At 40.9% G+C, this 14520-nt stretch overlaps 1 protein-coding gene across 1 annotated transcript; it reads right to left on the bottom strand.

Annotated features, from left to right (window-relative positions):
• Positions 1 to 1546: 1546 nt before the first annotated feature.
• On the bottom strand, positions 1547 to 4711 carry LOC140267377 (terminal nucleotidyltransferase 5A-like). The gene is made up of 2 exons (XM_072362632.1): positions 3668 to 4711; positions 1547 to 2759 (listed from the first exon to the last, which is right to left on the bottom strand). The coding sequence occupies exons 1-2, from the start codon at positions 4091 to 4093 to the stop codon at positions 1944 to 1946; spliced, it is 1242 nt and encodes a 413-aa protein (XP_072218733.1). The 5' UTR covers positions 4094 to 4711; the 3' UTR covers positions 1547 to 1943.
• Positions 4712 to 14520: the final 9809 nt, after the last annotated feature.

Below are 14520 nucleotides of genomic sequence, written 5' to 3'. Positions count from 1 at the left end.
TGCTTTAACATACAAACATGTCATATCTACCATAGCTCATGTTTAATATGAAATTAAGGATCAATATCCTGCCGGCGCTTTTGCACGGTTACATTGATTGACAGCTGCAATTTCAATGCATTCAACGCTAGACATCAAAGAAACACTTAAGACCTTTGCACACAAAATCCGTATTTGTCATCTGCAAGTAAATACAAAAAAACTAATGACAGTAGTTACAGTTTTCCAAACAAGTTAGATTTTTCGCTTTTTCACATCAGTCAAATGCTTTCGGAGTTTTTTTTTTTTTTACTGCTCTTTCATTCCCAGCTTCAGTGATAAGTGACGTAAAGAAAACAGAGTTGATTGGATCATGGAAATTCTTGTCCCTTTTCTTAATGTGAGGTTCAGTCCACATACATCTGGAAACAATGGTGAGAATTCTGCAGCTCTTTCATTAGCAGGTAAACGTCTCCTTCTCTCGCGTTGTCAATTCTGGACGGATCCAGAATTGACTTATCTTTCTCTACTGTGAAGAAGTGAGTGGATAGTCAACCTCACTGCTTAATATTGAGCATATCCGCGAGGGGTAAATTTTTTAAATGTATCACACTCACTGGGTCAAAAAAAAAAAAAGCATACAAAAATACAGACCTGGTGTGCAAAGGCACTTTTAGTGAGTAACTCCAGATGTAAACATTAGTTTTAATTGTTTTCAGGAAAACAACTGGGGGTGCTCTTAATTAACCTTGCATTTGAATGCACAGAAACACTTCAAGAAATAGACTAAGGAAACTGCATTTTTGAAATGGGCATGTATTTTTCCTCCCCTAATGTGATCTTTTCTCTGAGACGTATAGTTTCTTTGGTTGTCAAGCTGTACATGGGTTCTCCTATTTTTCTATCAAAAGGAGTAGTTTACTCTCTCCCTTCTGTCAGCAGTCTTTTCTCTCAAATTCTATTTCACTCTGATAAGCATTTTTGATCCAACCCCCACTGCTTTCTACAGAAGACGAGATTACATTGTTACTTCCTCTTTGGTAATCAGAATGTGTACTTGCGCAGCAGAGCTGCTGATAAGAGCACAGTCTTCGGCTAAACACTGTCAGAATTACCAGTTGGTTTAATACCTCCCACTGTGTAAGAGACCCAACTCAGCACTGGAAAACTTTCAGACCCTAGATACATTCATAATCACCTTAAAAATATCAAAGAGACCTCAACAGTCCTTTATGATAAAGAATCACCAAAAAGCTCTTCCCTTTGGGCACAACCTAGGCACTTAAAATTATTTCTGTACAGAAATAAAGCATGCATTGTTTTGTTGTTTCTTTTTTTTTCTTCTCAGTTAAGAAAGATCACTGAATTTGTAAACAGTATCCAGTTCCTCGTTTTGCATTGTCTGTGAAAAGAGTTACACATGCACACATACACCCACACACACCATACGCAGTGCACATGGAAACCATCTGAATCAATCCATATTTTCAGCACATCAGCGGGGTCGTTTGCACCTCTTTGTGGCAGTTTATGAGCGTCTGATTTGGTTTGTAATGTGAAGAAGATGTGAATATTACATTAGTTGATTGTATAAAATGTCAAACGTTCTCATGAGCCGGAACTCACAACACATGAAGAACTTATCTCATCCATCTCAGTTGTGGTTTAGTTTATCAAACCATTAAACTGTAAGGTCATTTTCTTTCACCCTTTATGCTCAGCTCCTGCTGCTGTGGCCCCTTAACACAGGAAACATCATCTCTCAGGCTCGCTGCCTTGATCCAGTCTCCCTGTCCACATTTCCCTTCTTTCATTCTTCTTGTGTAATTTGGAATCTCTCTTTTATTTCTATTATTTCCCTCAACTTTCCACTTCAAGAAAGAGAGAAAAAGATCCTCATTCTTCCTTCTTGCGTGGACAAGAGCTCCACGAGTTATGCAAAAGTGCATGGGCTTACACAAAGTTTAGTTACAGGGCAGCCAGGTGGCATACATGGGATGCTGCAAGGTGGAAAGGTACTGCTGAGGAGATGAAGGTGGACAAGAGAAAACAGGCTGAATTTGCGCTACATAATAGTTGCTGAAGTTGCCGTCTGACACATAAGGAGCAGGCTGGTAGAAGCAGGTGACGTTGGCAGCGTTAGGGATGGCGTTCTGCTCGGCCAGGACACGAAGTGCCAGCGACGAGATGAGGCTGAGCGTCTGTCGCCTCTCGTGTCCCATCAGGCACACAGTGCTCTCTTGCACCACATCATACAGCGTGGCCAGGTAGTCGTACTTCCTGTCCTCCAGATCCACAAAGTGGTTCTGCAAGTAGGACTCTAACTTTCTCCTCTGCTCACTCACATCGGGGAAATCTATGAAGAAACGTGAGCACATGTAGCGCTGCAGGAACTTCATCTCAGCATCTGATGCGGCACGGAAACCTCGAACCAACAGGTGGCAGTACTTCAGCAGGCCTCCGCCTCGAATCTCCTCTGGGCTCCTGGTGCAGATGAGGCGCTTGCGCAGGTGATCGAGGGCAGCTGGGAAGTCGCCGTAGACACTCTCCCCGAGGATTGTGGGGTGAAACGTGGCCGCCATGGGGTGCTCGGAGCACTCATAGAAGAGGAGTAGGGAGTCCAGGCGAATCTGGAAAGAATCCACGCTGAACTCAAACTGCCGTCGCAAGGAGTCCACAAACTTGAGCTCTACATTCTTGCCACGATTGTTGGAGAGCGAGATGAGACTCCAACGATCTGAGTCGTTACACACCTTCACCATTTTCTGCACATAAGCCTCCTAGGAACAAAGAAAGTGTTAAAAAATTAGGTGTGCACAAAGACTGAAAACATTGATAAGTGTATTTTTGTGAGGTTTAAACAGGTCACTGAGATCTTCAGACTAAACCAAAGACAAAAAAGTTTACTCAGATAACCACAGAACACAAAGGTCGAACTCTTTTTTTTCACTTGTGTGTCTTGTAGTGCTAACAAAAGGCACCCGAGCCTAATTAGAGCCGTATTTGAAATCTTTAAAAACTGTGCTTGAATCCATCCCACACAGGCCTACTACCTCCTCCTCCTCTCTTTTCCACACTTTACCAGCTGCAATACGGTGTCAGCTCTTATGCTCTTACAAGTTCTTTTCTCTTTATACTTAATAATGACACTCATAAGAAAAATGTGTTCAGAATTAGGTTTAAGAATGATTGCACAGTAGATAGTGGGTGAAGACACACTGGATATAAAAGACTAAAAAACTGATTTTATTTGAGGAAGCTTCAACAAGTCAACATTAATTCTATTTGCACCAGATAGATATCTGGATCTGGTCTGTTAGTCATGATGTTTTACAGATCACATCTGTTGGTGGGCCATCATTAGTAGCCTAGGTAGTCAGTGGTATCCACGTAACTAAGGGCCAAGTGATTCATGTGGATCCGACTCCAATTGGATTAGACTGAATCCTCTTTGAATTGGAAACCGACCTTTTTCCTATTTACAGACTTATATATCTGTGCTAGTTGCAAGTATTCAGGGCAGAACTCAATCCTGTTTTGTAAGGCTGACTTAAATACACTTTGGATGGAAAACTTAGGCACCTTCTTTCCTAAATCGGGTGACAGCCTGATAAGTTTAAGAAAAACACCAATTCCTTTCACAAGTTATATTGAGTTTAACTATGAAACATAACTCCATATATATTACCTTTAATGTCACTGGTGTGATCTTTTCTTTATTCACTCCCTCGGGTAGGAAGTCTAGAAGAGAGTCCAGAACTATCTCTTTCACTATCTGAAACTCCAGCTCTCCTTTCAGCTCGGCGCAGAATATTAAATCCAGATCTTTCCATCCCAGACCGCTATCCTCGTGCAGGACGTAGCTGGCCGCTGATCCGTTCAGTCGCACTTCCCGGACATGTATCCGCTTCTCCTCCATGCGGCTCCGGACCACCTTAACGATATCCCGCGGTTTCACCTCTAGCGTCGGGAAGCTCCAGCGGCCGTGGATGGGGATGGACCCAGTGAGGATGGTGTCCAGCCGCTGCACTTGCTCCCAGTTGAGTACACTAAGGTTGATGCTCTCCCCGTCCGGGCAGCTGTCGGACACAACACACTCAGCACTCTGGTCCATGTCGACAGGAGGTAGACGGCAGGATGTAAACGACAAAACTTCTCGGTGACTCCAGTTGGAGCCGTGGCATCAGAAAGCTGCAGCGTTATTTGGAATTGAACCTTCGGAGCTCAACTCTACCATAACAAGATGCTGAACGGCAGAACGTCTCTACGCATGACGGGCAGAACAAGTAGGGCGGCGTTGTCCTACTTCTTACATAAAGTCTGCACACCAGACAAATTCAACGCGTAAGATTGTCCAGTATCAGCAGGCCGACTGCGCTTTCCGCTCTGTCACCAGATTCAGGAAACGGTAAATAACTGCAGTAAATGTTGTATCGGTTGTTCCTCTGGATGTCAGCTTTTGGATACTTCCCGCATCCATCTCACCCGCGAAAACCTATCATCCAGCGATTAAAAGTAAAACTTTTGTTCTCTTTTACGCACAGGATATTGCGCGTCCGTGCGGCGCAACTGCAACTTTAAGACACTTTTTTCCACTACACACCTACTTTCGGGAAGCGGTGTACTGCTGCTTATCCTTTACATTTTGTCCGTTTGTCGCTTGCAGATACTGCGTGATGCCGCACAAGGTTCCACTCCACAGTTCTGGGGAGGTAGTGAACTGTATGCTTCCCGTCTGAAAAACGCTGGGGCGGGTCGATTTGATTGATAGGTCACACTTTCTAATAGTTGCCGCCCCTTCCCATGGCTTTTTTGAGTGGCAGCAAGCTTGAAGATTGGGGCGTGTCCGTGTCTGAAGAGTAGCCGTTTAGAAGGAATCAGAATTAATTCCAAGCATCAGCAGCTGAAATCATTATCACCTTTTCCTCTAAAAACACACTGCTTCAAATACACTCAAGAGATGCCGCCTTCACACACTTTTCTTACATTGTGTCAAGTCTTACTTGACTTCATAAATAGGGGTACTATTATCACTGATCCAGTTTCAGTTGTTATTTGTTCAGTTTGGACATATGAGGAGGAACTGTAGATGTCTGTGCATCTCTTTATGATAACACACTCTGTCTTTCAGAGCCTTTTCTAACATACTAGAACATGAAAATAACAAATGTGAATGTTTCCGCTCTTATATTAAAGTTATGGCTATCCTGATCATTTAAAGCTGAGACTGTGGATACATATATACGTCCTCTAGGGATTTTTTCCCATCCATCTTTATTCAGAAATTCAATAATCGCCTTGCAGCTCCACCACTTTTCTAAATGTAAAACCTGCAGCAAAAATGCATGGAAGATGTGCAACTAAATTCAGTAATCTGAATGCGGACCCCCTTTTTCCCTTTTACCATGCATTAAATATGCATGCTTAGAATGATATATTCAGCATGTAAGCTGTCTGTCTGTATGAATGACTATGGGCCGTATCTGCGGGTTGGTTGTCATGAAGAATCTATCAGTGCAGAGATTGCCGCATACATCTGCGTCACGGCAGACGAGCCCATTAACCAGCTTATCGCAGATTACCCTCTATGTGAAGTGACACAAGTTCACGCAGGAGAAATAGGTAGTTTGCTCACAGAGACACGCATGCGCTCTCACGTTTAAGGTTTAAAGCGTTATTTTTTGGATGTTCTGCACACGTTTAACTAGTAAACACTGAAATAGGGCTCTTTTTGAAATAAGAAAAAACTGTAAACAGGTGATACATTTATTTTTGTCTAAATATGCATTATGTTAGGTCTGATAAAATTTCATATGTTGAACTTTGGAGCCATAAATACACAATTGAAATGCAAAATCCGTTTATTTTCACAGTGCGGCTTGAGGCATTTTGGTCAAGCTTACTGGAACTAATTTCAGTATCAATGGCATTTGTTTATGCAGTGAAGTGTATGGCATCTGTTTCACTTCTTGGTAATGCTTCTTTTCTGAGTCTCGCATTGGTCACAATGAGTTGCAATGAACAGAAGTCTCATCAGATGATGCTCTTCTGTGCAATGCAAACTGTAAACATAATTTCACTAGCGTTAGAACGAGTTTTTTCACTTTTCAGACTGCAGACAGTGCAGCTCTGTACGTTGACACAAGACGTTGGGTCAGTCACACTCTGCCCATTCACCTACTGGCTCGGTGTCAGGCTTACTGCTTGAGATACTTATCACGAAGAAGCTTTTTAACTTGACCTCTGACATGCCAAGTGGATGACACCAGCTTGGTTCTTGATGTCTGACGACATCAGAGGATTGGTGGGAGATTTCATGTGGACCCCTCATTGGGCTGCCCGGCCAACCACATACAGTATGAACACACATTTGTGTGAATATAGTCTCTGTATGTCGGCTTCACAGCTGTGCTGATGAATAAACTACATGTTTCAGTAGTTTATTCTTTGATTACCTTTTTGTGGTGTAATTTTTTTTGGTCCATGCATTTCCTTTTTGTCTGTGAACGTCTGACACCTGTTTTTGGTCCTTTCTATTCTGAGAGCATGACGCTACAAAACAAAGCACCTGATTTGGTGTTTAGCTCTCCACTGTCAGAATCCTTCCCCGCACCTTTTTTACTAATAAGTCTTCCTACCTTCCACCCTATCCCATTAGTCTGCTTTTTCTTGTTGTTGCTCATCCTCTCTCCCATCACCGTTTTCACTATAACTACACGTGGAAGTTCATTAAGAGATTATAGTGAACCTTCCAGATGAACATGCCTCCACCCCAACCCCCCCCTCCCCCTTCCCTTTCTCATCTCAAATCCTTAACACCAACTTATTTTGTTTGGATTTCAATTAGTGTGTTGTGTTACCTTGGGATCATGTACTCTTCACTCTGTCAATCTAACAAGTAGCTCTTCCTGATATTGCAGACTTAATTGCGAGTCATTTTTGAACAACTGATAAAAGAATTAGTAACTGTAAGGGGCATGTTGAGTTTTTGGGTGTTGGATATGCAGATTGTTTTCAAAGTGTAGAAACGATATTCTACAAACTTGTTTTTGTGAAATTGCTTCCAACCAAAGTGCAGGAGCTCTTTTTGGCATTAAAGTGCAATATCCGCAAGCTAACAAGTTTATTATAGACTCTTCTCAGAAGTGTGCGCATAATTTACAGGTCGTGAGTTTATTTCACATCCTATAACCACCAGTCAGAGTTGTTCATCTCCTCCTCACTCCTAAACACAAGCACACAGAGCTCTTTGCTGAGCCCATGGACTGCAACTATATCAACACCACAAGCTCCTTAGTTATAACAGACAATACTGTAATTGTCTGGCTGATTTCATACTATAAGGAGGTAGTCTTTAGGTTTGGGATGAAATGTCTGGTAAGTACAATAGTCTGGTTCTTAATACATCTGAGAGATGGAAGATACTGGATGTGACTTCAGCTTTATGAACATATCCATAGGATGTTTGAGGAGAAGCGGAACTAAAAGATTTGCCTTTATCTATGATTTATTAAACAATTAAAACTAAACTGACAAGAACATATAATATTATAATTGTTATTCCTGCCCTTCATCTTGTTCATGATGTATTAAAGTCTGTTCTTCTTTGTCACATAGCCCAGAAATGGCCAGCACAGGATTTAGTCTTCAGTTCCCTGCTTTCAGAATCTCTTCCTCCATCTTTTTGCAATTAAGCCACCCTTCCCTCTATTCTCTCCCACCAGTCTACTTCCAGTATGAGTCATCTTCTCTTTAAGTATGATCGTAATTAACATTTTTTAGCAAGGGCGATACTCCAACTCCTACTACATATAACCTAAGTCATTTTCACAGTGCAGCAGTGGACATCATACAAAATTCTAAGAATAAATGTCAGATTTTGTTGGATTAGACTTTATTCTTTATTGCTACCATCCAATAAAAGCTCCCCAAACTGCTGCCTCCATCAAATATCCCTGTTAAGCTGCTGAATAGGCCTCAGAAACACACACATTGGCATTAACTCTGTTGTTTGATGTGAATATGTAGAAGCGGATACATGTCCGGGAAGTGCAAAAGTAGGTGGGCTAATTCCTATTCAAATTGAAATATTTCAATATTTCAAAATGAAAGAGGCAGCTTTCAAACAACTAGTGCATTGAAATGTGAACAAATTGCACAACTGCAAAGTTAGCTGCCAATTTGTCTTGTTAGTTAAAAATAAACTTGGCATGAGCTGGATTTTAAAAAATGGGGTTAACTTAAATAGTTCATGCAGTTTAACAAAAACAATCTAACCATCTCCATTGGGTTCTCACTGGCTTGTGGTTAACATCATTCACATCACCTGTTTCATTAGCTTGAAGACTGGATTTATTTGTTTTGACCAGGCTGTCGCACAGATGGTTTTCAAGTTAGGTCAACTTTATAGCCTGTCCGTGTTTTCTAGATGTTACTATTCAACACTTAGCACGTAATGAATCAGCTGCCAGCAATTACAGACCTCCCTGTTCCTCTTATTATGTACAAAATTGTCATTGTTCAGCTTATTTCCCCTTGACATGCAGCAGTCATATGCTGTATATTGTATAAAATATATAGAGTAATATTTTATTATAAAGCTTTGAACTTAAAGAAAAGGAATAAAAATAATGCACAACACTGACCAATGTTACTTTCACAGGCTGTTCACCACCAACATAATTCACAGAGGATAAAAATGAATGCTTTAAAAGTTGTGTTTTGAAGGAATTGTGCAACAAAATGATTGCCTTTCTTTCATAAAGTATGGTCCAAAGAGCAGCTCATAAAACTATTAACTACTTAAATATTTTTGGGTCATTTCACGCAGTAAGACACCCTTCCAAGTAAAAATACTATTTAACCACAATCTTTGGAAAATTTGCAGCTTTTTTTCAATGTTTTCCATTTGTGAATAATCATTCTCTCTGTATAATGATGGATTTCACATTTTTGGGCAACAGCCTTATAAGCCCTCCCAGACGGATGGGCAGCATCAATCGCTTCTCTAAGATAGCAGCCCTGTTCTTTTCGTCTTGGCACTCTCTTTACACTCACCTGAATGTTCAAAACCAGCAACCTGACAAAACATCTGTTTAAGATTGTCACATTAGCTGATAATTGATTCCTTAATTTTATTTGATCAACAGGACCGAGCTGTTGCTGTTACCCACATAATTCCTGTGGAGGGAGTAAGGGTTTACTTAGTTTTTTACACACTGCTTCTGCATTTTGACTCAGATTTTGTTACAAATGAAAGACACCTTGTAATATTTCATGTGTTGTAGTTCATCTGTGGCTGCATTTCACTCGGTTTAAAACTGACTAAGGACGAGATCCCTTTCTGTTATGTCCTTATACGTCAAAGTTTAAATTTGTGTAGGTTTTTTTCAATGTGACTTTATGAACAGTTGGAAAGATGGGGCTGATGAACCCTTATGACTTTCCACCTGCCCACCAATGTAACAGCCCTCTTAGATATTTTTGCGACTAATGCCAAGGGCACATATAAGCTCATATTGCACATAGCGACACTGTATCCAGGCACACATCCAGGCAAAGACAGACATCAGCGGTATTTCCAATCGGTTTTAACCCTGGCCTAAGCAAGTGACCTTTGTTGACCTCCATCAACCTTCAAGAGCGCATATAGCAGTGTAAGCCCCCAACTAAACTCTTCTACAGCCGCTTATGAGATTCACTGATACGCTCTGAACTGTAAGCCAGGCTGCAGTACTCCTAGAAAGTCCTCTGTCTGTGAGTATGTATATTTTACATTAAAAAAAAGATCAGAAATGTTGAAGCACTTGTGCAAGATGATGTTTCCGGTGCACAGTCACAATCGATCATCACACAAAAGTTTGCCAATGTGTATTGCTCAAACAAAGATGTGAATACTGTGTATATAAAAGATACATAAAACAGTTTTACAATGCATGAAATAAAACCTTTTGTATCTGTCTTGTGTCATTACAAGATCACGCAGAAGACATTATTATTGCAGATAACCCCCAGCCTTTTCTTGACTATCTGGAAATATTGTCTGTACACTCAACTAATTTTTTACTACAACCCCAGAGACTCACACAAACCATCTGCCTTCTAGCTCTGTATTTTCTCCGATTGTTCTATCTCGCTCTCCATCTTAACTTGTAATGCTTGAAGGCGGTCAACTATAGTGCGAAAATATAAACAGGAAGTTTATTCGCTCTATGACTCAGTTTCCAGTACAAGATGGTGGTTGGTAAAGTTGTGACCACGGCCGCTATTCCATGTGAACAGACAAGAAAATAAAAGAGTTTCAAGTCATGATCATCAGTTCAACATGAGTTAGAAAAAGCGTTGTAACAGTCAGTCCAAACTTGGGGTTTGGGCCTAGTATGGCCTCAAAGAAAAGTGTTAAAAGGGCACATAAAGAAACTAATTTTAGTTGAAGACTAAGTGAGAATTTTTCATGACACCCAGCAATACCTTCACTCTTGCCTGTTAACACTGACCTATGAATAATTCAGTATAAGAAAAGGCACCTAACTGAACCAGTGCTGTCACTACACATAACAGACAACTTAGAAATAACCCAGTTTTGAATTGTAGCTTTTTGTTTATGCAGTTAGCAGATGCTTTTTTCCAAAGCGACTTACAAATGAGGATATAACATTACAGCTAACAGCAAAGCTAACAATAAGCTACCTAGAAGGAAACCACTAGTCAGACTCTGTCAGAGGTGACAGTGCGGAGATAGAGTGCAGGCATAGAGGGAAGTACAGAGAAAGTGCAGTAGAGGGGGTAGGGAAGTACAGGGTAAGTGCTAGGATAGGAGATGCTCTCTGAAGAGCTGGGTCTTCAAGAGTTTCTTGTAGCACTTGGTAGGTCATTCCAGCATCGTGGAACGACACATGAAAAGAGTGTGGATTGTCTTAAGCGTGATGTAGGCACTGCTAGACGACAACCCTTTGTCGACCGGAGTGACTGAGTTGTAACGTAAGCCTTTGTGAGAGCATTCAAGTAGATGGGAGCCGTTCCATTAAGCACTTTGTAGGCTAACATCAGTCACTTGAATTTGATGCAGGTGGCTAAGGGTAGCCAGTGGAGCTTAATGAACAGAGGGATGACACGTGCTCTTTTAGGCTGATTGAAGACCAGACGCGCTACCGCGTTCTGGACCATCTGCAGGGGTTTCACAGCACAGGCTGGGAGAACAGTTAGGAAAGCTTTAAGTACTTTGTAACTAGCAGCCTGACACAAAGACATATAACTTGTTCCTATTTATTTAGTTGCTTCTAGTAAAAAAAAGCTAAAGATAACACAGCTTGACAGCTTATAGAATAGTATTTTCACACCAAAAAGGTGATTCCCAAAGAGTTATTAGCTGAAAACATGGAATAACTCAGTATGGTGTACAGTGTACTTAAAAAAAAGAAACTGCAAAAGTAGAAGACAAATGAGGTGTGGCAGGCGTAAAAGAAATTTATTTACAGCAGAGGAACAGTATCCGAAAGTGATGTCCTTCAGAAATAGGACAAAATCCAGCAAAGACGTGACACAGGACCTGAGAGATGAATCTTACCCTTCAGTTGACTGTTCACCGAAACCTCTTCAGAAAATGGTCTCTGTGGAAGAGTGGCTGTCAAGAAGCCATTCTTAAGGAGGGGAAACAGGGAGAAAAGGCTGAGCTATGCCAAATGACACAAGAACTGAAAATCAGTGGCAACAGGTCTTATGGATTGATGAATCCTCCCCAGAGCCCGGAGCTCAGCATTATTGAAGCAGTGTGGGATCATCTTGGACAGAATGGAAGACAAGGCAGCCAACATCCATAGAAGAGCTTTGGAATGTTCAAAAAGTCTGGAAAACTATTCTTGAAGACTGCTTAAAGAAATTACGAGGAAGCTTGTCTCAGGGGGTTCAGGCTGTGTTGAAGACTAAAGATGTTCATATAAAATCTTGACTATAAAGACTGTTACAATTCTACAAACTCTGTTTTTTGCCTGAAATGCTGTATTGACATTTATCTTTGCATGTGTTTTCTGTTTTCCTGGCAAAATCCAAAAAAAAATACAGGTGGCTCCAGACTTTTGCACAGTGCTGTATGTTTGTTTGAAACAATCATCCAACAACAACAGCCTGGGTTCATGATGGATGATGATTTGCACATCTGCAACTCTACAACCATCAGCCCCCCCAATTATGTATTTTTTCACCTGCTTTGTCTGTGTCAGAAGACTCATCGCAGGTCAACAAAAAGCAATGAGAATACTCCTATGAGATGGGAATTTCAAGCAAGAATATCATTTGACAGATTCACTGGAAGTTATTCGACCATTTTTCATAGACAATCTCAGACCTCGTTTTAATCTTTTTTCACATTGTTCCACGCAGAACCATTTGACGGCTGTTGTGGTATTTGGCATAATTCTATTATTTGCACAGCTGTAGCATCCAATCTCACTGCACCATTCATGTTTTATTGGAGCCTGTGAGCAGTGAAGGCCTCTTCTTTTGTTAGTTGTGGCAGTTGGCAAACAGTTAGATGCATTACTGTTTTACTGTCAAAACAGTGCTGTGCTGCCAAAAAGAGGGAAAATGTACTTTAATACAAGACGATAACTGCAGAAACCTTTTGCTCTTTCTATGATTTAGTGACTTTTTGAAAATAATAAATTCATGACCTGTTGCTGCCTTCTTTATGTAATGACTATTATGTCTGTGTATTTGGAACGAAAATGAGAACGTTGTATCAAAAAAACGCAAATTAATAGGATTTGTTTTATGGATTGTGATGAGTCTGTATGGCAATCCGACCCAACCAAGTGCTTTTTGTTGTGTACATTTAGTAATGTTTGCGTATTAACTCTAGTTTTGTGTGTGTGCATGCGTTGCATCAAAAAATTCTAGGGTTTTGCAGCAGATGAGCCAATTTGTTTGTGTTAAATGCTCACAAGCTAGCCGGGTTTGGGAGCCACCGCTTTTTCTCAGAACAGTGTACCTGATATTACATTGATTTTCATGTATCTGATGAATGTTTCCTGAATTTAACTGAAGGCAGCAGAAATAAAATTGAAAAGTAATGACAGACTTCATTGCACAGAATTTGCATAGACTATAAAATGACAAAATTAAAGTAATTTAGAGCACTTCTTATATGATAAGATTGGCTTTCCCTCTTTTCTCAGTGTTCTTTTCAGTTTCATGGGGAAACTGGAAAACCCCTGAAAAGTCCCTGCAAAGGTCATACCCAGTCAAGAGTTATAGGTACTACAGTGCCACCTGCTGGATCACCAATCCAAACTCACCGGAAACTCCTCCACTCTCTTCATCTCTGCAGGTGGCGCTCTTTCCACACAGGTTGAATTTCAGTGAACATAACATCCATCTCTCTTTTCCCTTCACCTCAGTTTCCCACACTTCAGAACACTCAGAAATGTGAACACATGTATTTGTACAGCTGTGTTCGGTAAACACCGTCATTCTAAAGCCAAGTTAGATCATTCTATCTCTTAATGTTTGTCATGATTCTTTTATTATAAGCTGAGTGAGATAAACACAGTAATTAAATACATGCAACTATGACGCTTAGTTATTAATCATGCAAAGCATCTCCCTTTATTCCATCTATGTCATGATGTCTGTGTCATGTGTGTAGCGTGATTTAGGGTGAGACTGAACTCTTGTTTACAGTAATGCAGTAAGGCATCTGCTGTGGGGAATTTCATGTTGCTGTGATTATAAGCCTTTCTGTCCCAGAGATTAAACTATACATCTTTTCTACAGTCTTGTTTAGTTGTTTTGACCTGTGTCAGCAATATTATGTAGCAACAGCTCCCATCTTGCTTCGTTCTCTGTGGGACAGATGACTGTTCGCATGTGCTGCTGAAGCAAATGCTTGGGTTCTACCTAATTCTGACTCTGCAAAATGATTTATGGCCACAGACGGTGCACAAGTAGAAACAAATGCATTTTTGGCATCTGTCACAGTCGGGGGTGCTTGTTTGCATGTGTGTGTGAGGGAGAGTGCATGTTTAAGATCACTGTTAGGTCTGTTAGCTATTGAAATAAATTCAATTTGTTTGAATGCGTCCGGTAAACACTGTGAAAGATTGCATTTCCACTATTTTTCCTCTGATGTGTCTGTAACCAGTCAGCTAGCTTAATTGGTGAGAAAAAAGTGAGCCCACCAAACATACACACACCCTCCTGATAATAGCAATCAATCAACAATCCACGCCTCTACATATGACAATTTACGGCTCACATCAGGTTACAAGGGTTTTGGGGCTCCTTAGGAACAAAGTGGATTTTATGGGTAAGAGCTTGAAGGAAATCCAACCTGGCTTGGTTTGGTGGAGCCCTCTGTGAGCTGTAGCTGCAGGTGATGTGGCCATAATTGTCTGGCTGTAGTCAGTCATTTGGCACTTTGCTCTGTCATGAAAGGTTTAGGGTGGTGCTCCGCTCCTCTGCTCCTCTGTGTCAGCATTTTACTGAGCAGTTATTTAGGGTGAGGTGTATTTCCCTCAATTCCATCAGGCAGAGCAGGAGTGGGCG

This window comes from Leuresthes tenuis, unplaced genomic scaffold, assembly GCF_036924035.1.
Source record: "Leuresthes tenuis unplaced genomic scaffold, fLeuTen1.0.hap1 SCAF_13, whole genome shotgun sequence".
In the NCBI taxonomy this organism is placed as follows: domain Eukaryota; kingdom Metazoa; phylum Chordata; class Actinopteri; order Atheriniformes; family Atherinopsidae; genus Leuresthes; species Leuresthes tenuis.
Note: the sequence above shows the minus strand (reverse complement) of the source record. Positions and strands in the feature narration are given on the sequence as shown.